We start from the raw sequence: 27,795 nt of genomic DNA, 5'->3' as shown, positions 1-27,795 counted from the left end.
GCGGCGAAAATCGAGGTGAAATACATACACACACGACTGCGAGCGTGGTGAGTAAGCGAATATGTGTGCGTAATCGATTGACTGGCGAAGAGAGCGAGAGAATCACGAAAATACGCTCTAAGAGAATGAATAAACAAAAAAAAAAAACACAAAAGGTGAACAGTGGGCCCAAAACATAGTTCTTAATCCTAAAATCTAACATTTTGTAACCTGTTTATTTAGGAAACCGCGAAAAATCGGAGATAAACGTTTATAGTCAATTAATTAAAGCATTCATTTGAAATAAATTGATCAAAGCCACAATCATTCAAGATTTTTTAATTTTTTAAAAGATATACAAACATACATATTATAATATCTGTTGAAGCTTTAGTGCAAGATTTAAAAACATGTTGAACAGCTATATCGCCATCTTTCTAACTGATCGATTTTTTTGTTTATTTAATAGTTCTAAATAAATAAACAAAAAACGATCCAATTAAATTCTTTGAAATGTTGGTATATTGGTATTGTGAAAAAATAAAAACAACCTATATTTGTCCAAAATTCAGATCTGCTGATCCAGTGTGCACAGGTGGTAAGATGGGGCGGGGTAAGCACTGATAATACGATGGCATTTTTCGCGTATCGTGGGCTAAAAACAGCCGTATGCCAAAAACAGCTGAGTAATAAAATAAATTTACTCATACGACAGCAACAAAATAAAACACAACTCAATTAAGGTTTAATTCGCCTTTACAGTAAATACTCGATAAATAAATTGCTTGCTAATAGGCTTGTTTTTTTAAATTTTAATCATACTGGATGGTTTTATGAACAGGCGTCAGCATCAAACAAAAATTTACTGATTTCTAATAAATGTTATATAAACTGTAATAATATTTGTTTTGCTCTGTTAAGGGACTGTTAACAGGAAAGAAGTTTAAAATAATCGTATTGTCATCTGCCAACTTCAGCAATACAGATATACTTTGTTATGGAAATATGTTTTGGCCGTGCACAACTTATCTGATTCGGGCATTTTAATGTCTGAAAGTCCGATTAATAAATGCATACATATGTATACAATGTGCTTATAGACATCTGTTAAAGAGTTTTCTTGACGACTTTTTAGTGGGTTATATTTGTAAAAATGATGGTCTTATTATGGTCATAACTTACTGCATGTTTTGACGCCGCCCAGCACCAAACTTGGCGACTGTTTGTTGCCCTCGGCGAAGGAGGAAGTTCTTGGACGACCGCTCATCGTGACGCTGCTGCTGGCTCTGCTGCTGCTGCGCTGCCTGCTGCTCTGCTTCAGTTGCTCGAATTCTTCTTCGGCTTTAACCCTTTCTTTTTATTTGTCGCTACTGCTGTTGCTTTGGTCCGTGATTGGTTCTTAATTATTTATGTCAATTAATTATTTGTTGTTTGCTTTGATTATTGTTTCTTGCGGGAAATGTAGCTCGTGTTGTTTATTTCACACGGCACAACAACGAGTATGTCAAAAAAAAACCACAACGTTTTACAGCTTTTGTTGTTGTTTTTGTTGAACTTTCTGCTTCTTCTTCGGCTGCTGATGCTTTTTACCGCACTGCAAGGCCATTGGCATGCAAGCAGTGATTTTTCAGTATTTTTTCAAGTGATCTTTCTAATTTCCTTATTTTAGTTATTTTGTTTGGTTATAGTTTGTATCTTTCCGGTTTTGTTTTAGCACACACAAATTCGTCAAGGGCTCAACAATTGTAATTGTTCAATGGCTGCAATTATTAAAAAATCATAATTTATTTCACAAATTCCTTTAAAATACTGCAAATTAACTCATTATTAATTCAATCTACTTGCGCTTAAAATAAATCTAGTGGAACTAAAAAACGTACTATCTCTTTTGGTAAAATTGCAAAATTTTCCTTTTTAATTTCCATTTCTTTGCAAATATGTATTTAAATTAATTTAGTTTCAATTTAAAAAGGCCTCACATTTTAATAATATTTTAAACGCAAGGGTATTTCATAAAGAAAGGTAAATTAATGTTATATCTAAATCTTTTAGTTTAAAATCATGTGTCACGTGTTTGTGCTTTCACTTTTTTATGTTACTTTTATCGAGTGTTGCTGTAGTTGTTTTTTACTGACTCATTCACACACACACATGCATTTTCTTTTTTTCAAAGTCGCGTTTTTTGCTCTTTTTTTTGTTTGTTTTTTCTTAGTTGCACAACAGCTTTAGTTTTTTATTTTTAGTTTATTTGTTATTTTATTTGTTTATACACATGTAGCTATTCCAATTGGAAGTCCTCTATTTTTCTTATTGGCAGCTCTTCAAAAATGTGCGAAAGAGATGGCGAGGGCCTGCAATCTAAAAAAAAGAAAGAAAATAAATTGGCAGTTAGTTGTGTGTAAATTGCAAGTAAATTGAAGGGGAAAAGTGGTAAAAAGTTGACTTATAGCCGCTCTCTTTCCTCTCGGTGTCAACAAAATAATTTGCCTCGTAATTCAGAAGCAGATGTTAATCAAAGTTGCCAGAGGGAACGAGACCACGGGTCAGTTGAAAAAATGTACTAAAAAACCAACAAAGGTGAGTAGATGTGTAGGTAAATGCGGTTGCTTTAGTCAGAGGGGCGAAGGTTAGGGCGTGGCCGAGAACTGATTGACCTATTTGAAATGAAGCCCCCCGAAAAGCAGACCCCGAAAAAGGCGCCTACCCCCAAAACCACCCACCTTTGATCCTACTCGCCAGGGACAGCACTACCTCCATTTGTATGCAATAATTATGTGGCAATCGTACGAAGCAAATAAACCGCCGTGTTGCCTTGTTGAATACTTTAAAATTAAACCAATTTTGGTTACTTAACTATTTGTCAACTGGTTTTTTTAAAAAAGAAATCAGATCATTGTGAAATTATTTTCTATTTAATCAGAATTTTATTAAAATCCCACTAACAAAGTTAAGTTCACCAACTTTAATTTCATTAATTGCAAATAAGGGGTAATAGGTTAATTTATTTTATAGTGTCTTCATGACTTCATTACGTGGAGGTTTTCATTTGTAGAAGCTAAACTGTAGCTTGTGGCAGGCAGAAGCCATTCAATTAGGACACAGACCGCCCTGCTCGTCCCCGAAGTCCTTTGATAAAGTGTCCTGCAGCAAAGAAAAAAGGGTGGGAGACAATGAGCAATGCCATTGCCTTTGCCTGCCACCGCCTGACAATGACACCATTTAATTTGAAATAGATCAACAACAAGGGCGCCAAGGAGGGGCAGCGAAAAGGGGGCGGGGCAGGAGTAACGGGGAGCCACAAAATGATGACTCTCCACCACGCAAGCTGCCAAACTGCATGCAATAAATATAAGACAAGTATATATTAAGAACCAAACAAGGAGAAACGCTGTAGTTGAGAGCCCCGACTTTCATATACGCTTTACTACTCTGATAACGCTGAATTTTTAATTTATAAGAAGGTTGTTTCCTATAAAAATAAAACCTTTGTAAAATCTGTATACATCTTAAGAGACGAATCCAAAACGAATTTGTATTCAAAAAAGTGTCCAAAAACTGCACTTTGAAGCCCATAGCTTTTCTTACAGACATCCTATTCCAAAGTGTCATACCTCTAAAGACTTGTGATTCGATTCTCTAAAAATCTGCATTAAAAGTTTTCAATTTAACGTTGATCAAATTTTGGACCCATTTTCATGTTCGTTATTTCTAATTTTCCGATGTGTTGCAATAGAGTCACCCAAAATTGGTCTTCGACAGTCTATAACTTTACCAAATTTAATCCGATTCCAAAGTGGCATACCTCTTAAGACTTGTGATTCGATTCTCTAAAAATCTGCATTAAAAATTTTCCATTTAACGTTGATCAAATTTTTGACCCATTTTCATGTTCGTTATTTCTAATTTTTTTTTTTTGTTGCAATAGAGTGACCCAAAATTGGTCTTCGAGAGTCTATAACTTTACCAAATTTAATCCGATTCCAAAGTGGCATACCTCTAAAGACTTGTGATTCGATTCTCTAAAAATCTGCATTTAAAATTTTCAATTTAGCGTTCATCAAATTTTCGACCCATTTTCATGTTAGTTATTTCTAATTTCCCGATGTGTTGCAATAGAGTGACCCAAAATTGGACTTCTAGAGTCCATAACTTTACCAAATTTTATCCGATTCCAAAGTGGCATACCTCTAAAGACTTGTGATTCGATTCTCTAAAAATCTGCATTTAAAATTTTCAATTTAGCGTTTATCAAATTTTTGACCCATTTTCATGTTAGTTATTTATTTTAATTTTCCGATGTGTTGTAATACAGTGACTCAAAATTGGACTTCTAGAGTCCATAACTTTTCCAAATTAAATCCGATTCCAAAGTGGCATACCTCTAAAGACTTGTGATTCGATTCTCTGAAAATCTGCATTTAAAATTTTCAATTTAGCGTTCATCAAATTTTTGACCCATTTTCATGTTAGTTATTTCTAATTTCCCGATGTGTTGCAATAGAGTGACCCAAAATTGGACTTCTAGAGTCCATAACTTTACCAAATTTAATCCGATTCCAAAGTGGCATACCTCTAAAGACTTGTGATTCGATTCTCTGAAAATCTGCATTTAAAATTTTCAATTTAGCGTTTATCAAATTTTTGACCCATTTTCAGGTTAGTTATTTCTAATTTTCCAATGTCTTGTTCAATGTTGACCCAAAATTGATCTTCGAGAGTCTATAACTTTACCTAATTTAATCCGATCTTAAAATGACAGTTTTAAAGCTTTATTAAATCCTCCTAAATATAGTCATTAACAATTTCAGAACTACGCCTTTCCTTTATTAAAATCTGACAATTATTATCATATAACTTCCATAGAAACGATCGAAAAATGTATCAAAAAATCTACCTATATTTATTGTTTTTATTCGAAATTTTGAATATTCAATTTTTGTAAGAGCTGCCGAAGTTTACTTCCTTTCTTGTTTTAATTGTACTCCCCAGTACGATGTCGATCGATATTTACTTTATAGGGCCAAAAGGTTATCATTAAAAATGCAAGTACCCTCTCGTAAAGGGCATAAATATGGTAAAAGTGTAAAAAGAAAGAGACACATTTTAGGGCGACAAGGGACGGAAAGGGTGGGGAAAAGGGGTCAAAGGGCAACCCAGAATGACTTGCAAGAAAGTGGAGGATAGGACCGGAAAAAGATATGGTAAAGGGGAGGAAAACGGGACAGAGAGACAGAGAGAGAGAGAGAGAATTAGTGGCGACACACCGACGATGACTGTGATGAGACAACGAGGACGTTTCGTTGGTTTCGTGGCTGTCGTCATGCGACTGCCGCCATTTGACCCACAAAACCAAATGCCGCAGCGCCGAAAAGGTTCTCCAATGCCCCACCCCACACTTCCCCACTTTTCCACCGTGGACCACCCCTCTTTCCTCGTGTTTTCCTACATTTACAGTCACTCAATTAGCTCATTCAAGATTTGACAAAATAAATCAGGGAAAATGTGCAGAAAAAATGGCTAAAAACTAAACCAACAAAATTCGGAATGAGACGAAGGTCACTTAACCCAATCAAATAACGTGTTTGGACAGATTCTGGTAATTATATTTTAAACCAATATTTTTATGTTAAATAAATTTAAGACAACTAAATTCTTAAGAAAACGATAACTTTAACACGTAGACAACAATTAAACGGATTTAAATTAATAAATTTAAATAAGAACACAACTTAAATAGTTAATTAACCTAGTTATCCGTTTTCTTAAAATGTAAAATGCCTGATCATACAATGAACGTTATATTATTATTGAACAAATGTATTTGTATATCAAATTTATAATTATTTATCATGTGAACATAAACAGATTGAAAATAATATTAACATGATTAGAAATATCCATATTTTAATATTATCGACTAACTAATCGAAGGAACCTGATTCAAGACGCTGTTAACCATTGATTTTCAAAGGAATATCGTCGACACATATTGATAACCTTTTCTTTTATTCAATGATGCTTGCGGGGCTATATAAATTATCGATCGAAGGGGTCAGGGGGCAGAAGAGACCCCATTGTGAGCATTGCGGCTGCTTGGCAACCCAAAAAAGATGACTAAATACACAACAGAATCAAGGAAAAATAAGGAAAATCAATGCACACCCGAGGGGTGTGATGTTTGTGTGTGTGTTTGTGGCCGCACTCCAGAAAGTATGCTATAGCATTTTAGCAGCAAACATTTCCCCCACTTTCCCACCACCCATCGCCCATCGCCTCCAAAAGCAAATCCATCAAGGTTAAAAGCGTCAAGGCAAACATTTTGGCAGCACCAAAAAGCAGGCGGAAGAGGTTGAGGGGACGGATTGGCACAGTGAGCGGGTGAAGAGAGCCCCTTTAAAATACTTTTAATTATATAGACAGCAAAAAAATATACTTAACTTAATTATTAATTAGGATACCATTAAACGACAATTTACAACATTGTTTCTATGAAATGGAAACAGCCTAAATTATCATGTTTTGCTCTAAAATAATTATAGTTACTAATATTTAAATATGTAATTTTATTTATTAAAGAAACAAATTGTATTGTTATTTTTAAATGAAATGCATTTCATTGTTGTTGGTTGAATTCAATTTTCTGAAGCCAATAAAACTATTGGCAGTTCAGTTACCTTCAGTTTCCTTAATTGAATTTAAAATGGAGCCAAATATGTATGTACAAAATCTCCTTTTCCCTCTTCACTTTTTTCGAAGACCTACTGCACTCTGCTACCAAATCCAAATTCAATGTCATACATTTAAAAAAAATTGTACTAAGGAAAATACATCATTTTTAATTATGTATGTACTTATGTCAGCAAATTTGTATTTTGGACACAGTGTGCAGCGAAATGTTCGCCAATGGGGATTATTATTTAGCAAAAGGGGGCGGTGTCCATTGGGTCCTAACGCCTTCGCATAAAAGTCGCAAACGCGTCATCATTTCTCATGCTGTTCAACGCATTTTTCTCAGCCTTTCTCTTTAATTGGTTGTTGCTGTTTGCCGGCTATTTTCGCGTGCTTTTCACATGTATTTATAGTTGGTTTTATTTATTGATACACGCGCCCCACACAACCAAAGTAATTTTCGAATTAAACATATAAATTGGCATTTGCATGTTGATTCTTATTATATTCTTTACTTTCTTTTCTTCTATCTTTGATTCACCTTAAAACGAGTTAAGTTATGGTTTTTTGACTGTAGAAACCCCTGCTAATGTCGGTTTGGGTAAAGTATAAGCTCACCCTGGGAAATTGTATTAAGAGGGTTAAGCTTATTGGATCAAATTATTAAATAATATAAAAAAACAAAGGAACCGCAAGAAAATATGCTTGTAAGGTGTCAAAACTTTACAAAATTTATTAATATTAAACTAATATTAAAGCTATTTTTGGAAACTTGAAGAAAAATAGGTACGGCCAAGATGAACAAAATAGCTATGTTGTTGCACACGTTTTTTTTTCATAAATTTTGTATATCTTTCCTCTCTTACTATTTTATACATAATTTTCACTGATTATAAGTTAATACCTAGACTATCTACTGATCTACCCATTCCCTTTTGCAACACCTGTCAGCTCAATAACTTCTTAGTCATTTCTATATATTCCTTCTCTACAACAAAGAATCAATGGGAGAACCCAGTAAGCAATATCAAAGAATGATATACACATACGCTTATAAAAAATTGAGCAACGAAGAACCCAATCATAATCTTATCGACTGTATGCCCCAGTATATGTATGGAAGTTTTAAATCTTTTTCATATTTTGCACTTCATGCTTTTGTTTCGAAACAATTTAAAACAATAACAAGAACCATTGGCCAATTCCAGTTCGATTGTATCAGTAGATAACGAAAAGTGTTCATAGATTACTTTGAAGGGGATTTTTTATTTGGTTTTGGTCGCTTTAAGATCAGTGATCGATAGTTGACAAACCTCGGTTTAAGGCCTCAACGATTTTAATACATCTTATTAGGTTATCCTCGCCATTTCCTTTTATTTATTACATTTATTTTATGTAATTGCTATTAACACTATTAATATAAACAACAAAACTATTTTAACTTTTACAAAGCAGTAGAATATCTTTTGTTTTAGTTTTCTCATACAAGTTTTTAGGTATTTTAAACGTTCTAATAACATTTGCAAATAAATAATACATTATAGACCTAATATTAAAACTTACAGTATTTGGTCGTGAATTTTATTAAAGTCTTAGAGACAAAAATGTGACACACACTTAAGAAAAAACAACAAAAATAGTTTTTTTAAGCACAAGTTTTCTATCGTGGTTACAGCTGCCGGTTAAATAAAAAAAGCTAATTTTGAATTTCCACAGCCGTCACACCCACTCACACACACACGCTTCAGAGAGGAACGCACGTGACACACACACAATTACGTAATGTTGATCAGCTGATTTTGGCCAACTTAAACGAGTTTATAGAACAAAAATTTATATTTGCAAATAAAGTAAGTGAAACCGCTCGGGGAAAACCGAGCGTGGTAGTAAAAAAAAGACAAAAACGGCGTCGCGGAAAATTCGCATTGATTTTGAGCCCGCTGCTGGCAGAATTAGACTGACGAACCAAACTGGGCAGAGGAAAACTGAGAGACAGTCCGGGGCAAGTGCCTAAGAGAAAAACAGTGGCAAAGAGAGAGCGAGAGAAATCGGTGACAGGAGCGCAGCAAGGAGCAGCAAGGATGTCGAAGTCGGCAGCGCAGCGACTGCGACGCAACGCAACTAGTGCTGCTGCTACCATTTTACAACACTGTCGAATCCAATATGTCAACTGCAATCGATTGACGACTGCTAAATGATGTCAGCCCTGCTTTCCTCCCGCCAAAAAGTATTAGTAGTCGAAAATTGTGGAAAATAGTAGTTAAAAAACAAATAATTTAATGTAAACCCAATTTTGACTATTAAGTGAAATATTACATTTACTAATACTTTATTCATAATCTATATTTTTGAAGTACACATTTTATTTATTATTTGGAAATACTATTTGTAATCGATAGTTTAAAACAATATAAAAAGTAAAGAAATCCTATTTATTTGATTATAGGCTATTTTTAGAGGGGACATAAAAAATAGAATATTTTTATAGCTATAAGACTTTCAATGCTGACAAGCAAATCTAAAAAAAAAGAGGTTACGATGACGAAAGGAATAATCGATAAGACGTTGGCGGCGTGTAAATTGTGTACAAAGTATCGGAATGTCACGCGCAGGCGAAGGACATGACACACACACTCGCCAACAAGTGTTGCCAACGAAACATAAAATCCGGAGTAAATGTGTGTTTGTGGATGGAAAACAGCTGTGCAGGAGAAGCCCGACTTAACCAACACTCTTTTACAGGTTTTGTTAAACTCTTCATTGTTTTCCGATTTTTTTCTTTTATTTTTAGTGACGTTGCCAGGTGAGACATGCACATGTGCATAGGAAGTTGACAACTCTGGCATTCAATAGTGTGTGTGTGCGTGTTCCTGCAAAGTTCGTGGGCGTTAGAGTTCATTTGTATGGGTGGGGATGTTGATGTCGTGCAGTCGCATAGCATGCAATAGTTCCCTTACTCTCTCTCCTTTTTCAGCCCATTTCACTCCCACTCACACACTTGCAATCTACAATTATTGCGAAAGCATTTCCTTATATATTTGTTTAAAAAATAAAAAATTATGTAAGCAAACAAATTTGCGCACTTTTTAAAAAGGCAATCAAATCATTAAATTTGTATGGCAACACCGATAATTAACTTTAAAAAAGGGGCTTCCCTTTGAAATAAAATAATATTTAACTGGACTTCAGAATTGAAACTCCCCATTTTTTATCACAACAAAAAAATCCTCCTGATCTTCATAGAAAATATTAAAAATTGTAAACAAAAATTTGGCACACTAATTTTAATGTTTTCTTTTTTTCGGCAGCGTTAAGAAAGATTAAAATAAAAATATTTTTGTTGATTATATAGTAAAAACTAAAGTAAACCTTCGTAGAACTGGATCCGTTCATTCATAATTGCCAATTGGGTTCCAGGAAAAATAAAAAGGAAATTTGACGATCATTAGAATAGAAAAATTTCAATCCTCGGCTCTTCTCTCACGCATGTGTGTGACTGTTTTGGGTGCTATTTGTTGTCGTCATTTTCAATGTCACTTTCAGTGCAAACGTTGCACTTTGCAGTCAGAATAATGATATTCAGCCCAATACAAACAGCAATAAGGCAATAAAAACAACAATAAGACGCAACGCGACACACAAAGAGTTTTCGCACCAATTTAATTTAAATTCCTTTGACCGGCAGACTGTTAATTTTATGGAAACGTCGCCATAGACGCCGACTCTGTCAGGCATAGAGGGTCAAAAATAAATAACAGTGGAGATACAATAAACAATATAGTAGGAAAAATAAGGCATAAAAGCCTTTTGAGTTCATATACATCTTTATAGTTTTCTTTGAAAAATTATACGAATTGCACCTCGCAACAAAACCTCGCAACAAAAACATAGTTGCAACTTGTGTTAAGTTATATAGAAATTTAGGTTTTAGGATTATTTATTTATTATTTAATCTGCAAGATTTTAATCTATATTACTTTCAAGGAATCAAACTTGTTTAAATTGTTATATAAAACGAACTCTTTGCAATCTATACTTAAAAACATACATTTAAGATGGAACATTCAATTTATAGAAGAATAGTTTCCCATGATTCTGTTACTCACAATAATATTTTATTGAGATAAAGAAGCTGTACGTTTTTTAAAGAGAGCAAAATTATTGTTACAGAACATTCCCTGTACAATCAATTATCGTGTCAAATGAGTAATGACCCACCACTTGCAAAAAAAAACACTTGACGCACTTCTCCGAGTAAAGACAAAGGTCTTTAAATCTTTTCTTTTATCCCATTTACGTTTTTTAAAATTACTTCTAGGTAAAAAAGATTTTAATTAACTACTTAAAATGTGTCATTTTTAAAAGAAATTAAATGCCAACTGTATTCAAAATAACTACTAAACTATTGTCAACCCCTTAATCGAACCAACGTATTTTTGTAAAACCCACAACTCATCAGGTGATTAAATGTTGAATCAGAAATTCTTAAAATAATATTACTAATCATTATATGTTGCCCTGGAACATAGAAAATATAAACATAAAGGGCTGTATTGTGAACAATTTTAAATTTAAATTAATTAAAAAAGGTTTTCTAACATTTGCTTGAAACGTATATACATATATATATATTTTTTTTTAACTAGTAATTTTTTTAATCGGATCAGTCGAACCATTTGATGCAGTCGGCTTTCAAAAGTGAATTGTTTTAAACGTATTTTTTATTTTTTTCCAAAAACAAATTTCCATTTGGAAGCTCTAAGTTTGAATTTATTGTTTTTATATTTCTTAACCCACTCACTTGCCTTTTCTGCTCCACTGTGCGCTGGCTGCGTAGTCGACGTCGACGCAGGCGTAGAGGCGCAGTTTAGTTGCAGTTTCGTTAGTTTTCGTTTTTCGCGTGTGTTTGTTTGCTTATTGCAACAATTTTTTTATTTATGTTGTTGTTACTTTGGTATCATTTGTTATTTTATTTCGCTAGATTGCAACACTCGAAAAAAAATTTATTAGATTATTAAAGCACGCACACCCACACACACACGCAGAGAGAGACACGCGACACACACACACACGGACATGAACACACGTACACTTGTTCACCACAGTGGAGGTTCTGGGCGACGTCGGCAGAGCCAGCGGGTGTGCTTGTGTAACGCAATTTCCTCGCCTTGCAATGTGTATGTGTGCAATGTACTACAAAAAATAAATCGCAATTTTCCAGTTTTAATTTCTCAAGAATTACCACCATTTCTTTGGCAAATCAAACGCACACACAACAAAAAAAAGCAACACGCATGGGGTGAAAAATGACGAACGCACACTCGCATACATATACATACACAGGCACACGTTGAGAGAGCGGCGCCTATTTATTCGAACACCTTATTAATGTTAGATTCATTTTCTTATGTTTTTGCTTTAATATATACGCTTCTCTGTTTTTTCATGACATTTTTGTGCGTTTCATTTCGTTTTTTCGATTGCTTTCTTTTACTCAACACACACACAAACACGCTTTTTCGTCTTTTGCTACACCTTCCTTCCGTATATATGTACCTTTCACACTCGCTTCGCACAAAAAAAGTGGGGGGCGAAAATTGGAAAAACTCCCGTATGTTGCGGCACTTTTTTGCTTTTGGTGTGTTTCCGTTTGCACGAGAACTTGTTGGCACTTATTTGTCGCTGCGTTTATTAATTAATTACTTTATTTAATTTTCTTCTCGAGTTTTTTTTTACTTACAACAAGATCTGTATATATCTGTTATCGTTATCGATAACACAAAAGTGTGGCCGACTGTAAACGTATGGTGTGACCGTTCGACGAAAACACAAAAACACTACGGAAAAGTCGATGGCTATTCGATATTATTACAAATTCGATTGTTAACAGCTAGCAAAACTTAATAAATACTAAAAAATCGCTTAATACTACCGTGTTGTCGGAAATCCACTGGCAACACTGGTTGGTTGTCGTTTCTTATCGATTTAATCGGTTAAATTATTTAAATTTGTTTCTAAAATTATCACCGTTAAATGTTCACAAAAAATTTTAATTGAATTTTTTTTACTATTACTATTCATACTATTACGTTCAAACTCCGCGTAAAAATATTGAGTGGTGTTTCAGCTACCATTTAAGTATTTTTACAATATTTAGACTTCAAAGCCTAATAAATTAGTAAATTTAATTAGCGATTTGATTTTAATTTTTTTGACATAATAGTTTTGGCAAATGTTTATTTTCTTAATTCAATCACACAGAACGGTTAAACTAAAACCAAAATATGCTATTTCCTAAGTAAAAGTTTAAATTTGTTTATAACCACCAAAAAACGATATCCGATTCCCATTAAATGACATATTTGTACCATTGTATAACATATTGCCCTATAATTGATTTAATGTTTATAAATATTGTATAACGTATATATGAGTCGTAAAATCTTGGAAAAAGTTCAACATCTTATAAGTACGCGAAACAAAAAAAGAAACACACACTCGGGAAATGCGGATTAAGGAATACGAATACGGGTGCGGCATCGAAACAATAATACGAATAGGGGTATTTTCCGTTTGTGAGTTTGCAGTTTTCAAGTTTTGTGGATATTTCAAGTGTCTTTTGGCCAATAACAACGAACAAGAGGCGCCTGTACTTGGTTTTTTAGTAGGGTATCTGGTTCTGGTAGTACTGTATCATATCGTAGGTACGGGTACGGAAGTTCTGGTACGAGTTGCGGATGACAGCCAGCATGTGGGCGGCTGCCTCCTTGTTATTCTTAGTGGCCACGAACCGTTGCTTCAGCAAGTTGATTGTCTGTCCACGGAAACATGGCAGCCCGGTGTCCAGCATCAAGGATACAAGGGACACAATCGCATCCTGGTACGGGCGAACGGCGAGGAAGGCCTGGACGCACAGCTCGCAGAACCACTTGAAGGCCGGAGAGTCCATCTTGCCGCCCATGATCATGACCATCTCGTCGGTTAGCTTCATGTCGGGTTCGAAGCCGATATTACCACCTGGCGAGGACTCGAACATAAAGCCAAAATCTGCATAAGAACGGGGGTTTAAATGGCGTTAATAATATTAATAATAGTTGTTTAGAAAGTTAGAATCACGAAACTGCAGCTCACCAATGTGTATGATGTGGCCATCCTTGTCGATCATGATGTTGCCATTGTGCCGATCCTTGATCTGAAGCAGATAGCCAATTAACGAGTAGGCGGCCATGGATTTCACAAAGTTGGCCCGCGCCGCCTGGAACTCCTTGGAGCTCTCATCGCCATACTGATGCTGGAAATACTCAGAGAGTCCACTGTCCGTCTGTCGGCCGAGTTGATCCCGCGACTTGGCATTCGGCACACACTCGATCACCCCGCACTGGAACCGTTTGGAAGCCAATTAAAATCTCAAGGCTTGGAGCAATCATGGTAAAGAACTCACCCCTGGAGCGGTGGCCACCACGCGGTAGGGAAACAAAAACAAATCGAGTCCCACCTGCTGGAAGATGCTCTTGAAGATGGTGATCACCTGGAGGGCCAACATGTCCTGGCGCACATCGTCGCCCACCTTGAAGATGGCCGCTTGCCAGGACTCTACGCCCAGCGTCATCTTTGCATCCTCCTGGGAATTCTGTTTAAAAGAGACAGTTTAGGGGAAAGCTTTACATGACAACGGAGAAATTCGTACCGGGTTATTGGACACCTCCATGGCCCGTGTTTCCAATTCCGTGATGCCGCATCGATACACCCGGAACCTGGCCAGATACGGCGCCTTGGCCGCACTTTGCATGGGGGTGCCGCTGCTATAGTCAATGTCCAGCACCATGGCCTCTGGATTAGAGGGCAGATAGCACCCGCCCTGCACCTTGATTCTGCTGAGCGCCGCCAGACACGCGTTCTTCCGCTCAATGCCCTTGGCAAACGAACGAATCTCACCGGAGACGGCCGTTATCTTGCCAAAGAAATCGAATTCCCGCTCGTAGAACCTTTTGGCGGCGCCCGAAAACGAAGCGATAATACTTAGCGATAGCTGATCGAGAGCCTCGTACAGGTTGGGATCCCTGTGCTGCTGGTCCTCGTCCATGTACATGTTCGTCTGCATGTTCCATATCAACTGGTGCGCCACAATCTGCGATCTCCGCGAGATATTCTTGATGAACTCCACCACATAGCCCATGGTGTCGTGCCGGAGTGCCTGAACCAATTGTGGAATATACGGCAGCACCGATTCCGCCGGATACGAAGAGAGGGTCTTCACGGCATATTGGGCGGTCAGCGGATGCGATGGATACTGCCGCGAAAAGTATGCCAGCGCATGGATGGGCGTCACCGGCGACCAGGACAGGATGTAGACCAGATCCGGGCTCTCCTGCAGCAGGTTCTTGGTGGTGCACAGGTACTTAAGTGCCTCGGGGATGTGGCACACCGCTATTGGATCGGAGCAGACCAGTCGGGACACCTCCTCATCGATGATCTCCGCATTCTTGATCCGCTGCGGTAGGAAGACAGCCAGTGCTGGATTGTAGCACCAGGCGAGTCGGGCATAATCCCGCCAAACGTTCGGCTTGTACGGCCGGTTTCGCCACTCCGTGATCTGTTCTTCACCTGAAAAGGAAACATGAGTAAAGATTTTAGTCTATCCTTACAGCTAATACAATAGGCCTTATAGTACAATCGATTTAATAATAAATGATAAGTATTTGGCATAAGAACTTGACTCACCAGGAACTATAAGATCCGGCAGACTGTTGGGATTGTACCAGGTGATGAGAAACTCCAGCTCGACGGCCAGCAGCTCAAGGATCAAATTGCGTTTCTTCATGTAGTCCTTGTCGTACGAATCCTTCTGATACTGCAGCCGCTTGGAGCGATTCGAGCGCTTCGATAAGGTGGACGTGGAGTGCGGAATGGTGTTGTACCAGCCACTGCTGCTCCCACCACCCGCCGCCCCTACGCCCATGCCCACCGCATTGCCACTGGCGCTCATGGAACGCGTGTAATCGTTGACCAAGCCACTGCCACTGATCAGTGAAGCTGTCTCCGGGTTATTTCTCACGGCCAGCATTTGTGTGGAGCTCACGGAGGCGTTGGTCAGATCATAGTCGCCCACTTCGGACGTGACCAGGTGCTTCTTTTCGCTGCGCATGGTCTGCCAGAATTTCAGCAGTATCATTATATCCTCCAGCAACTGCTCCCGACTTTGATTTGGGCACGTGGGCGGTCCGCAGAAGTAGTCCAGTGCATTGGAGTAGATCCGCTCACGAAGGATATTCCTTGCCAGCGATTTGGGTATGGTATTGCCTTGCAGCAGCGACAGTCCGCACTGCAGTAGCTTGAAGCGACAGCCCACTGTGGAGACCTGCCGGTTCTGCTTGCTGCTTTTCAGTATGGGAAGACATCGATGCAGCAGCAGGCAGAACATCTCCACTTTGTCCCGATTGCAGTACTTCGCCGTGTCCACCATTTCGGAGAGCAACTGCAGCCAAATCAAATGGGGGGCAATCAGTATGGGCTTGCTGACCAACTTGCAGCCCTCGTAGGCGGCCAGGGGATTTGTGACCTCCGTTTCCCAGGCAAACAAGCCCATTCGCTTCTCGAATGTCGTCTGCCATGCGCTGACCATCTCCTGTATGAAGCACAGCTCCAGATCCTGCCGGGCCGTTAGTACCCATTGCCAGCACTCGACAGCGGTTTCCATGGCCGACTCGGTGAACAATTCCAGCTGCGAACTGGCCACCGCATGCAGCAGTTTCCTGTCGATCTCCGAGCAGATGATCAGATAGGCAGTGGCCCTCCAAAGAGCCCCACGATGCCGGGCATCGCTCTTCTCGGCACAGGCCTCCCACACATCGCTGACCAGCCGATCCGCCAATCCGGCCTTATCCTTCTCACTAAGTACGGACAGCAGGCCGCTTATCTCTCCGGCGTATTTGCTCCGCAGGCATAAGACCGATACGAATCTGGGCGTATCGGAGTTCACGCAACTGGGACGCTTGCTCATGGTGCCCGTGTGCAGGGCACTACTGCTCACCACCGAGTCGAAGGCCAGGGCCAATCCACTGTGGTGCGCCAATACGGGCGTGGGGATCTGATTGGGATACTCCTGCAGATGCGACCGCGTGGATCGTGGCGCCCACTTCATGGCCTCATTCACGATGCCCTGACACCGATCGGCAAAGTCCTTCAGGCGCAGTTCCCTCGCCGGCAGCGAATCCATCAGTTGCAGGGTGTACGGTGTGGACACCACCCGCAATGTGGGCGTCTCCTCGTTGGGATCCAAGCTCAGGGAGTACGCCAGCAGCTGAAGGATGTCCAGCATGCACCACAGCACCCGGCGGTTCCAAAGCAGATGGGGAAAACGATCGACCAGAAAGGAGAGGTACTGATCGGCCACAACCTGGATGGGTTTGTGGATGTGGTTGAAATAGACTAGCAGAAGGGTGGCCTGCGATTCCAGCACCTTCTCACGGATTTCGTCGTGGGCGTATAGAACATTACGGAACTTTTCGAACACCTGGTCAGCAACGCTACAACGAAATTATAGAACAAAAGAGAGATCATTAGAAAGCTCTACATGTCGTAGTGTTAACCGCAGTAACCCTACCACTTCACGCACTGCCAGATCCCCGTTTTGTCCCTTTGAAGCGCCGTGTCGCAGAGGTAGCTCATGATCGGCTCCAGACTCGGTTCGTCCGCATTCTCCACGCGCAGCATCTCCAGCCAGTAGACACTCAGCAGATAGGTGCACTGGGCAAAGGAGAGCTTATTGATCGACGTGGCCACATTGTCCGTGGAGTGCTCCAAAAGAACCAGGATCTGGCTACGCAGCTCGTTCACCGAATCGCTCTTGATGGCCAGGGTGTAATTGAGTTCCCTCATATCTGATTTATGGGCGGTCTGCGAGATGAGTAGCGGTGACTTGGCGGCTATCTGCTGGACACCCTGATACCAATCCGCTGGCCAAAGTCTTGCACTGGTAAAGCCCATAACCACACAGTAGGCCCAGAAGTCTTTGAAGAGCTTGTGCAGACGCTGGCGGGGATTCTTGATCGGCGGCAGACGGCGCACCAGTACCGCAATCACCGGTATCAGCATGCCCAGATTACCAGCACGTGAGCTGGCCTTCTGGGCGCCCGGCGTATTGTCGTAGCTGCGCTCGCCATCCAAACCGATCTGCACAAAGAGTTCCAGCAGCTTGCCCAGCAGCTCCAGCATCTCCGAATCGCCCTGGATATTGGCCGCTATATTTCCTAGTGCATTGACCACCGCATCCGAGACGTGATGGAATTGCTTCCTGTGCTCCGGATCCGATGTGTAGGCCAACGATGCCGACTGCACAGTGACGCGGGAGAACATCTTCATGATCTCATCGAAGACATGGGTTTCGCACTGCGAAATGATCATGCAGCCGAGTTGATCCACTATCAAGGCGTTCTGTTCCGAGGGCACTTTACAGAATCGCTGGATGAAGAACTGCAGGATGTTCTGAGTGGTCTTCGAGGTGTCCTTTAGCGCCACGGCCACATGGCCCAGCATCACAATGATGTTAAGACTAACCAGGTTGGATTTGCTGCATTCACCTTGCGATTCACTGAAACGTGCGATGGGTTAGATATGCAATCGATACCCGTTGAGATGCTTAGCTTATTGACCCACCTGCCTGACTTCTCGGCAGTAAACAGTCGGTTGGATACGTTGGCCACCAAAGCTGGGACACAAAACTGGTCCAGGGTGTGGGAGGCTCTCAAGGCGATCGATAGGTTCTCGATGGCCGCATCCCGCAGAGCCTCGAAGGCAGCATGACCACTTCGTCCAGTTCCGCTGCCCGGTGGCTTCTGATTTTCCCCGTAGATTACGACCGCCGACGGCGAGTCCGAGTGCTGAACCGCGATCTTAAATGGCGTCAGCTCCTTTTCCTTCTTCTGCTGGGCCAACGATTGCATGGTGTGGTCATGAAGTTTGCCCAGGATCGGACTGGGAGCCACCAGGAAATCACGCAGATACGAAATCGAGGTGCCAGCAATGTTGGGAAACTTTTGGGCCAGCTTGCCCAGACCCTCCAGACAAACCATCAGCAGCGGCATGTGATCCATCACGATCTTGTGACTGAGCTCCAGATTTAATTTCTGCGACAGCCGGCCACACAGCTTATCCGCCTCTGTTTGGAACGATGTGCAGAGATTAATTAGTACTTTATAATGACACAATTTAGCAGTTTGCAAACAAGGGAACAAGGAACAAAAAGAGGATGAGGAGGATGTGGGTCTGTTGCAGCATGCAGCGAACGAAGGCCAGGCAAATAACAATAAACCACAAAACCAAAATATAATGTAGTCCATTTAAGAGGGGAAACCACATAGAGAGGGCCGTAAATTGGTATAAGAATGTATTTATTTAACAAATTTCGCAGGAATTTAGTTTTGTATTTGGGCGCATTTTCTGTATAAGCCAAATAAATTAAAGATTTGAAAAATTTACTGTAAGTAAAGGTAATTTTGCAACAACACATTCAATTTCTACATTTTACTTGTAGTTTCCCCCTCAACTATCAGTTTTGTGGGTATAAAAATCGAAACTAGTTGGGATTACACTGCTCTTGACCTTTCTTCAATAAAAATTGCAAGCCATTCTGCAGGGATGGCACATTATAGTCGACGTCAACTGAACCATATTCCGGGTTCCGGCCACCAAAAAAACAAAATTAACAAAAAAAACTATAAGAAACTAAAAGAAATTAAAGGAAATAACTGAAAATCTATTAAAGAAAGAGAGAGGGGTAACATTTAGCTTAAAACCTTTATTTTAGCTACCATATATTAAATAAAGAGGTTTGGCAATACGAAATAAATATATAAATATAATTCAATTGTATTTGGTTTTTGGAGATTTTTAAGAAGATCGATTTCCAATCATGTCTTTCAAAATGGTTAAAAACTCAAGATATAGATATTGAGTCTTCCGAATTGAGAAAATAAAACCGATTGGTTTATACAAAAGAACTAATTAATATAAAATATAATTCAAATTTTTTCAGCCATCCCCCTCTAACTGCCAACCGAGCGACTTCCCTCTCTCTCTCTTTCGATCTGATTTGCAATACATATAATATATAGCTAATTGATAGTCGTTTTGCATTTGCATTAATGCCGTAGCGTTGAGCTGGAGGATGTCGATCCACGTAGAGGATTTTCGCTTACCCGTTTCATCGCGAATGGCCCAAACCAGCAGATCGACACACGCCGCATTGGCCATCACATTGACCTTGTACTTGTTGATCACCGCGATTCCGTTCTCCTCGCGTCGCTCCCGCTCCTGATCCTGCTGCTTGTTTTGGAGCTCCGTCTGCCCGTTGAGGAACAGCCTCTTGACAAACTCCTGCACATCTTTGGTGAATGGCGTGGGCAGGTCCACCTGATGCTGCAGCAATTCCCGCAGCAGGGTTACCAGAACCAGGTTCAGCGTTTCCGAGAAGCTTTTGTAGCAGTAGCCCTTGATCTGGTGCAGCGAGAAGATATCGCTGGCCTGTTCATCCAGATGCTCCAGCGTGTCCTTGGTCAGCAGTTTCTTCGACACCGCAAATATGGTCTGCAGATGCTGGATGGGAAACGGTGGCACTCGATACAAGGGTCGTGGGCCACCCTTCGTGGGCGATTCGCAGACGCGCATGTTGGGGAACTGATTGAAGCTGGAGCCGTATCGCGTGAAGAAGTGCGTCCGTGGATCATATGGCACGGAGAAGTAGCTGTGCAGCGAGGGCTTCTGGTGCTTTCCGGCCGAACACCGCTGCCGGGCATCGTCATGGCCGGGATTTTGAGTCTGCGCCAAGCTGCCCGACATGGAGCGCGGTATTATGGGTCGGAATTGATGCGTGCCAGCCAAGCGTTCGCTGCTGCTGAAGGATCCGCCGCATGTGCCACTGGCACTGCTCGATGATCCGGTGCCATCACGGCCAACTCCTCTCTGGATGGGCAGCAACTCGGGCGGAAATATGCGACACAGCAGGGGAGGATCATTGCTGGCATAGCGACCCATCGAACGAGCCAGTCCAAAAAGCAAAGGCACCGTAGCCTTGCACAGGATAATGGGAGGCGGTGCGGAGCTGCTGTCCTTGCTGGACTTCACAATATTGGCCAGAGCACTAAGCGTTTCCACTTGGTTCAGGATGATCTCTTCGCGGGAATCGGGACATTTGGCCGCTATATCAGAGAGCAGGGTATTCAAACAGAAGCTAAACTTTTCCGCCGACGGAATGCGAATGCCTGGAAAATGTACAGTGGAAAATTGCGATACCAATTGGTGGGTTTCTCAATTAGCAGACTTGGACTTACGTTCGACCTTGCTGCTCCGGGCATCGTCTATCCACACGGCCTTGGGCAGACACTTGGCCAGGCGGAGTAAGTAGGGCACAATCTGCCCTTCGTGCTGACATCCGCTCTCCAGATAGTATATTCCTAGGGCGATCACCGCATCCTGGGCCCGCGTGTCCAGACAAAAGACCCCGGCGGCATTCTCCTGTGGGCAATAGCGGAACAGGGTCTGCACCTGTGGGGGGAAGCAAAAAGAAACCATATATAAGACAGGTGTATCACGTCATTCACTTAACCTAACCCAGACCTACTGGCACCAACAATGCGTATTATATTTTTTAGAACTGTAGGTCTACGCGCAATAAAGCTGAAAATGCTTTGCAGCACCAAATGAACTTTATATTTCGAGAGTATGTTAATTTTAAGGTCAAGCTAATATGATTATGAATTTAGTCATATTACAGTGCTGTTAAATCCAATTTTATGAAACCTTTTAATAAACTTAAGTAGTTCGCCATGCTTACGAGGTTTTAACTAGATATCTTCTTATTTAACTTTGTGAAAAGTGTATGCAATCCTCTATAGAAAGTAACTGTGAATCATCACATCTCACATATTTTCATTTTATATGGCAATAGCTTAATTTACGATTATCAAACTTAAACAGATTGTAGAACAAAATAGTGGTAACATATATGTGTAGTTAGTAATTAGTTGTAAAAATCACATTGTGTGTGGGGTCTTCGCGAAACGTAAGGGCGCCCCACACCACCGCCCCCTTGACCACCCACGCATGTCTGTTTTACGGCCGCCGCTCAAGGTCAGTGCGAAAAGTCGATTGCCAGGGCAACTGGCGGATTTGCAGAAGCACTGGACGCTACCGGACATGTACCTTCTCCCAGGGAGTCGGCTGAATCCCCGCCAGAACGCGGGCCAGGCACAGCACGGTCCGCTGGTACGTGTATTTATCCGAGGCGGTCATCGTCATCGCTCCCGTTCCGGCTCCTAGTAGCTCCTCCAACTGGCGGACAGCTGCTCCTCCGTTCGTTCGTTTCGATTCGATTCGATTGGTTGCTTGCACAATCTCGCTAGGCGCTCGTCATCTTCGCAACTCGCTCGCAAGAAATTTTATTAAATTTACTTATTTTCGTTTTATTTTACTTTGCTGTCAATATGACCAACGCGTGATGGCGAACAAATACCGCGGCGCCTGAGAAATACGCTAAATTAGCCATTTCTGTCAAAATAACGACGGTCGGTTAGCGCCGGAAATGAAACGGTGAAAATATGTATTTTCAAATATTTGCGGATTACAAACGCAAGTTAAAATATCAAAATTGCAAAATGTACTAAGAGGAAAATAAATAATCATTTTAACTCTAGCTTGACGAGAAATTTTTTTTGCTGGCATGCGTGTCTCATCTATGAGGATTTTTTTTGCAATGGGAAAACTGTAGACTAATAACTGGGAGACTGTAATTTTTAAAGCTTATCCTTTACAAACCCTAATATAGTAGGCGTTCATATATTGACCACATGATTGTTTTAATATAAATCAACAACCCTTAATTTTAAAAAGCAAAACAAAAAGTACATTCGCCAAGGAACTATAAAAATCCGCAGAAATGAATGTGAAGAAATCCCATTTAGCGATGTTCGCGATAACGATCGGTATAATTATATGCTGCATGACTGCAATCGCTGTATTTGCCGGCTTTAAGCACGAGATGGTCAAGTTCAAAACCATGTTGGTGAGCATGGTGATAGTCCTGATGTTCCAGTACCTGATCGGGGATCCCATCAAGTTTGTGATCCAGTCGATCGACGCGACATTCTGGCCGCCCAAAGTGTACGTACCGCCACGCTGCGATAAGGGAAAGGAGCACGATCGCTTTGACTTCCTGAAGCAACGCCTGAGCAGCCAGAGATCCAATTTGGGGCTGTCATCGCAGTACAGGAACTGGAAACTCAACGAGCAGTACAAGCTGATTGCCCACGATCTCTTCACCTATGGGCAGTACTTCCTCTGTCTGATGTGCCTGGTTTTGGTCACGCGAGATGAAACCCTCTATCACAATACCCGCAGTATCAAGACTCTGTTTATGAACAACCACACGGACTACACGGGTCTGAAGGAGGTATACTTTCTGAACCAGTTGTACGACTTCATTGAGTCCACGCTGGTGATCGCATTCAATTCGAATTCAAGTGGAGGCACTGCCCCCGGTTGGGTTCATGCGGAGCAAACGGTGCTCCTGGGAGTGATTCGATTGCGCCAACTGCGAGTGGTCGATCCGAATATCGGCCTGGGTAAGCCGGTGTTCTCGGAAATGTACTACATGCCCGAGTGGCAGCTGCCGTACCGGCGACTGCACTATGCGGACAAGTATTGGCGAATCTACGAGCCCTGGATACCCATCACGGTGAGCTTCGAGTTCCTGGACGGCCTGCTCATGAACTTCAATCATGTGGGCTACCTCAACAGCTATCCGGAGCTGTTGGGCTACGTCAGTCTGCTGGCCAGGAGCACGGCGAATAGCATGAAGGTGGGTAAATTGAGTAGGGACCCACTAAAAACATTCCACAAATGGATTGTTTCGGTTTCCTGTTCCATAAAATATTTGTTAACAATTCTTTGCACAAAATACATCTTAGGTTTTGGACTACCTCAGCGAATATCACTGGCTGACACTGAACACCTCGGCGGTGTTCATCGACTTCACGCTGTACAACGTGGACGTGAATCTGTTCAGCATCTGCACACTGCGGCTGGAGAAGACACCATTTGGCGGCACAGTGCCGGACGTTCAGGTGGAAAGCGCCAAGCTCCTGGAGCACGTGGATCAGATGCCATTGACGGGGCTGCTGGCGCTGCTTATCTATGTGGTGGTCTTTATCCAGTTCGCACAGTCGCTGACCGTCAAATTGTGGTACGAGCCGAGTTTGCTGAAAAGCATTTGGAACAAGTTGGACCTCTTTATCTTTCTGCTAAACGTGATGGTGGTCGTACTGGTGGTTCTCCGCGAGGCTCTGGTGGCCAACATGATGAAGAAGGTCGAGGGTGCCAGTAAGATGGAGTTCATTGACTTTCGGCGACCGTCACGAATGCATCAGTTGACCACGATCACGATTGGCTTTCTAATATGTATGACCACGTTGCGCCTTTGGCGGGTCATGCAGTTCTCCAGCGTCTTTGAGCTGTTCACGAGGACCCTATACTTGGCCTGGGCTGCGGTGGCCAGCACGGCCATTGCCATCGTTATATTCCTGATGGGTTTCTGCTTCGCCGTGGTCACCATAAACGGTAACAATAGCAACAACTTTAACAGGTTCGTCAAGAGCATGGTGATGTGCATGTGCTTTTCCTTTGGATTTAGTGCCCAGGTGAAGCCAACGGAATTATTCTACGGCGGCATATGGTTGGGTATTCTCTTATACGGTGTTTTGGCCTTCGTCATCATAGTGCTCCTGATCAACGTCTTTGTGTCCTTGATCAATGATTACTTCACCATTGCCAAGACCAAGAGGGATTCGGAGAGGGAGCATCGGATCAATTTCTTTGAGTTTTTGCGCATAGAGTACTCGGGATTCTTTAGATTTATCCATGATCTGCCCTGCTTCCGGCGTTATTATGTCCGTAATAACCACACGGTGGCGGAGAATGTGCGCCGGAAACTGAATGCAATTGAAGACAAGAGGTTGATGCAACAGCGGCAGCGGCGGGGTTATCAAGTGATTCAACGACAATCGGATGATGACGCGACGGCGTATAAAGATCGTGGCGAGAGGATAATCAATGTGGGCAATATCCTGAACACCCAGTTAACGTTACTCAGCATGTTTCTGTTCGACGATGATGGAGACGAGCAAGTTCATCCGGAAACCCAGGAGCCCGAAGTGCCTGAGGAGGCAGAAGGAGGACAGGGAAAAGGAAAGACCAAGAACGAGCGTGAAGCAGACGCCTAAAAAGTAAACATTCTAAATTTCAACAGAAAAAGTTTAATATTTGTTAAAACAGGTGCTTTTTAAATTCGTTGATTAAATAAAGCTAACTAGAAGATTTAGTAACTGTGCAGACAACCTTGGTTTCTCAAGGCTTACGCATTCTCAACTTATATGGAATGTATACTGCTTAACATTATTGTTTATTAATTACCAGTACAAATCAGTAGTTAAGAATCTACCATATCCCCAAACTGCAAAAGCTGCTTAAAAACGAAAATTGAAATCAATTGGAATAGCAAAGGGAAAGGAAATAACACCTGTAATTTCTAATCATACAAAAGATCCATCACTTAAATTAACTAATGTTATACCGATAGGGCTGCTTAAAGGTCAAACAGAACATTAATGGATAAATCCGCCGGAATACTTCATTTGGCAGCTGTGTTAACTAACCTAGTCCTACAATCGATTTTGTCTTTGGCTCAAGCGTCGCATAAGCGGTGGTCTCGGCTTCGGTGGTAAATGGTGGTCCTTCTTTTATCTCAGCCCCCCTTTCCCCTTCCCCATCCCCCCTTATCTTAGTGGTCCGCGGTGGTCTTCTTCGGACGACGCTTACGCAGTGCGTCCTGGGAGTCCGGTTTGCCACTGCCAGATTTCTTAACCAAGACCAGATCATCGGCATCAGCATCGCTCAGTGTATCACCGCCGACTTCCGCAATATCGGACTTATCACCATAAGCAACAAAGTCATCCTCATCGCGCAGGCTGCTCGCTTTGAAGAGGCCTACGCGGGGTTCAAGCGACTTCGTGATCCGGTAGTACTTGCTTTGCAGCCAGCTTGCGTCGGACCAGTGGTACCAGCTGAGCAGAAAGATGACCAGTATAAAGAATAGATTGGTGCTAATGGCTGGAAAACAAAAAACAGGATTAGCGGGGTTTGTGAGGTGGGGAATCGGTGGATATTTGCCAACATACCCACTATGGCCGAAAGCACGGGCCAGTTGAACATGATGTACCGCAGACCGGTAAAATCGGCCACTATATGCAGTGTCACCGTATAGAACTGGATCTTTTGAGATTGTATCTCCACATAGACATCCGTAATGGGATGCTGCCGTTCCTCCAGATACCGTGAAAATATCTCTATTGGGACTTGCTGAAATTCCTCCTTCCAGCCCAGCACATAAAGCGGACTCAACGCCCAAGTGGAGATCATGCGGATCAGTGGCGATCGATAACGCATCATTGCAGAGCGACAGGAGTGACCCCTCAGCATCGAATCGTAGTCCCTCATCTCGGCGCACACCATGAACATACCTAGTTCCAGATTCTGGGGAGATTCCGGCATGTCGATGTTCACGATCACCTTATAAGCCTGGCCAACCATCAGGAGCTGTTGCTTCTTCGTCAGCGAGACGTGGGCATGGGGAAAGGTGCAGGGCGTGCTGGTTTCTAAACAGGTTCTGCAGAAGACCAAACGACAATATATGTAAGTATAATTATAATTTTATAGAACAGGGTACTAAGTACAGAATGGTTAACTATGAATCAAACAACTGGAGAAAAGCCAGATAACAACATTGCTGGTAAAAGACACAAAAACTAGGTTGCAATAATCAATCGTAGCAAACAGAACTACTTAAATATATTGATTATGGCTGGATATATTTATGAACCTGGTAATTTAGATAGCCACATCTTATTCGGGGATCGCAGTCTGATAATAAGAGCTTTAAATAATATACTTGTACTTTTTTTTCTTAATAACAGCTGTTCAAAGTTTATTATTTTCCCTATCACAGTAGAATTAGTTTAACTAAGATTACTATTTATTAGGTTAGCAATCTATAGAGTAGTAGTACTTAGATATGAATAACACCTATATGAGGTGCATGCACGGGAATTTATTTATACAAAATCGGAACTGGTAGGTAAACCAATTTTTAAATGTTAAAATTCTCTGATCCATAAATAACTAAAAACCGAAATAAGGAGCTTTAGAACTCGATTTTTATATTATACAGTATTTGAAAGAATTGTCTATTTTCTTAGATCCCTGCGAATCCCACCGAGGTTCGACCAGTACTCACTTGAACTGCATGTGAACGGGGCGTGTGTGTGATATTGCCGGCATGTAGACGTAGTAGAAGGCGGCGTACATAAAGACCGCCAGCCATATAATGAGCACCACGGCGAAGGCGATGAGGCCCAACCGGAGGACCAGTTCCCGCACCGTGCCCACTTTCTCGTCCGCCTTGCTCCGGACGCGATCGTACACGTTCCAACCGAGATTCAAGGCCGGGCGGATGAAGAAGCGGCGTCCCAGTCCCAAGGGATCCAGGCAGAAGACCACGAAGCGCAGCAGGAAATTCATGGTGGATCGCTAAATGGAACTGAAACTTCACCCAGCCGACGGGCAGCAATTAAGTGAGCTAAGTATTTTGTATTTTTGTAGTATCAGCACCGCCGATTGCTTATCGATTCCCGATAGGGGCCTCCACTTCGTAGTCCTCTCTTCCCGGAGATTTGCATAGTGTTATGGTTCTATCGGCTGATTCATAGATAGCGCTTACGAATCCAGACGTTGTTCCAGCTCAAAGGTCAGAGCCGAAACGATTTTGCGGGCGTTTTATTTCCAATTTAAGTGGCTTGCAATGATAGCGGATGAATTACACTGGCCAACATCCAAGTGAGGATCGGATCAAATTTTATACACAATAAATGGCTGGGAAATTATTCTTAAGACTAACAAGTAGTTAATTGTATACGCTTAAGCGGTGGTTTTATACTCAAACATCAAAATACCAAATCCAAAACTTTAATTGACTTGTTGCACAGTTTTGCTGTCTAGTGTTCTTGTCTCGAATCAGCTGTTCCCTGCTATCGATAACCGATA

The 27,795-nt window shown here is 41.6% G+C and overlaps 4 protein-coding genes across 8 annotated transcripts in view; 1 reads left to right on the top strand and 3 right to left on the bottom strand.

The window, feature by feature from the left end:
• LOC108049678 (protein kinase shaggy) overlaps positions 1 to 12,486 on the bottom strand; it is a 52,620-nt gene extending 40,134 nt beyond the window's left edge. Inside the window, exons 1-3 of one of the 4 annotated variants that reach the window (XM_017130934.1) lie at positions 12,389 to 12,467; positions 12,205 to 12,330; positions 1,162 to 1,739 (exon numbers count right to left, since the gene is read on the bottom strand). In XM_017130934.1, coding sequence (XP_016986423.1) covers positions 1,162 to 1,246 — 85 coding nt within the window. In that variant the 5' untranslated portion in view covers positions 1,247 to 1,739; positions 12,205 to 12,330; positions 12,389 to 12,467. Of the gene's footprint in view, positions 1 to 1,161; positions 1,740 to 2,078; positions 2,203 to 12,204 lie in introns of those variants that run through there. The other 3 variants (XM_017130933.1, XM_017130931.1, XM_017130935.1) reach the window with 3 other exon arrangements.
• A 527-nt stretch (positions 12,487 to 13,013) lies between these two features.
• On the bottom strand, positions 13,014 to 22,141 carry LOC108049676 (phosphatidylinositol 4-kinase alpha). 2 transcript variants are annotated; one of them, XM_017130926.1, is made up of 11 exons: positions 21,847 to 22,141; positions 20,976 to 21,189; positions 19,845 to 20,906; positions 19,249 to 19,308; positions 18,304 to 18,805; positions 17,252 to 18,238; positions 15,370 to 17,174; positions 14,336 to 15,252; positions 14,090 to 14,278; positions 13,780 to 14,026; positions 13,014 to 13,695 (listed from the first exon to the last, which is right to left on the bottom strand). In XM_017130926.1, the coding sequence occupies exons 1-11, from the start codon at positions 21,940 to 21,942 to the stop codon at positions 13,310 to 13,312; spliced, it is 6,465 nt and encodes a 2,154-aa protein (XP_016986415.1). In that variant the 5' UTR covers positions 21,943 to 22,141; the 3' UTR covers positions 13,014 to 13,309. The 2 variants fall into 2 exon arrangements, with proteins under 2 accessions (XP_016986415.1, XP_016986416.1); XM_017130927.1 differs by lacking the exon at positions 19,249 to 19,308.
• Positions 22,142 to 22,503: 362 nt separating this feature from the next.
• LOC108049738 (polycystic kidney disease 2-like 1 protein) lies at positions 22,504 to 24,934 on the top strand. The gene is made up of 2 exons (XM_017131029.2): positions 22,504 to 23,500; positions 23,610 to 24,934. The coding sequence occupies exons 1-2, from the start codon at positions 22,580 to 22,582 to the stop codon at positions 24,918 to 24,920; spliced, it is 2,232 nt and encodes a 743-aa protein (XP_016986518.1). The 5' UTR covers positions 22,504 to 22,579; the 3' UTR covers positions 24,921 to 24,934.
• A 258-nt stretch (positions 24,935 to 25,192) lies between these two features.
• Positions 25,193 to 27,740, bottom strand: LOC108049739 (seipin). Its single transcript, XM_017131030.2, has 3 exons — positions 26,990 to 27,740; positions 25,875 to 26,362; positions 25,193 to 25,806 (listed from the first exon to the last, which is right to left on the bottom strand). Exons 1-3 carry the CDS (start codon positions 27,271 to 27,273, stop codon positions 25,478 to 25,480), a joined length of 1,101 nt encoding a protein of 366 aa, XP_016986519.1. The 5' UTR covers positions 27,274 to 27,740; the 3' UTR covers positions 25,193 to 25,477.
• Between the last annotated feature and the right edge of the window lie 55 nt (positions 27,741 to 27,795).

This window comes from Drosophila rhopaloa, unplaced genomic scaffold (assembly GCF_018152115.1).
Source record: "Drosophila rhopaloa isolate 14029-0021.01 unplaced genomic scaffold, ASM1815211v1 contig_3, whole genome shotgun sequence".
In the NCBI taxonomy this organism is placed as follows: Eukaryota; Metazoa; Arthropoda; class Insecta; order Diptera; family Drosophilidae; genus Drosophila; species Drosophila rhopaloa.
The sequence above is the reverse complement of the archived record's forward strand: the minus strand, read 5'-3'. Positions and strand labels throughout refer to the sequence as shown.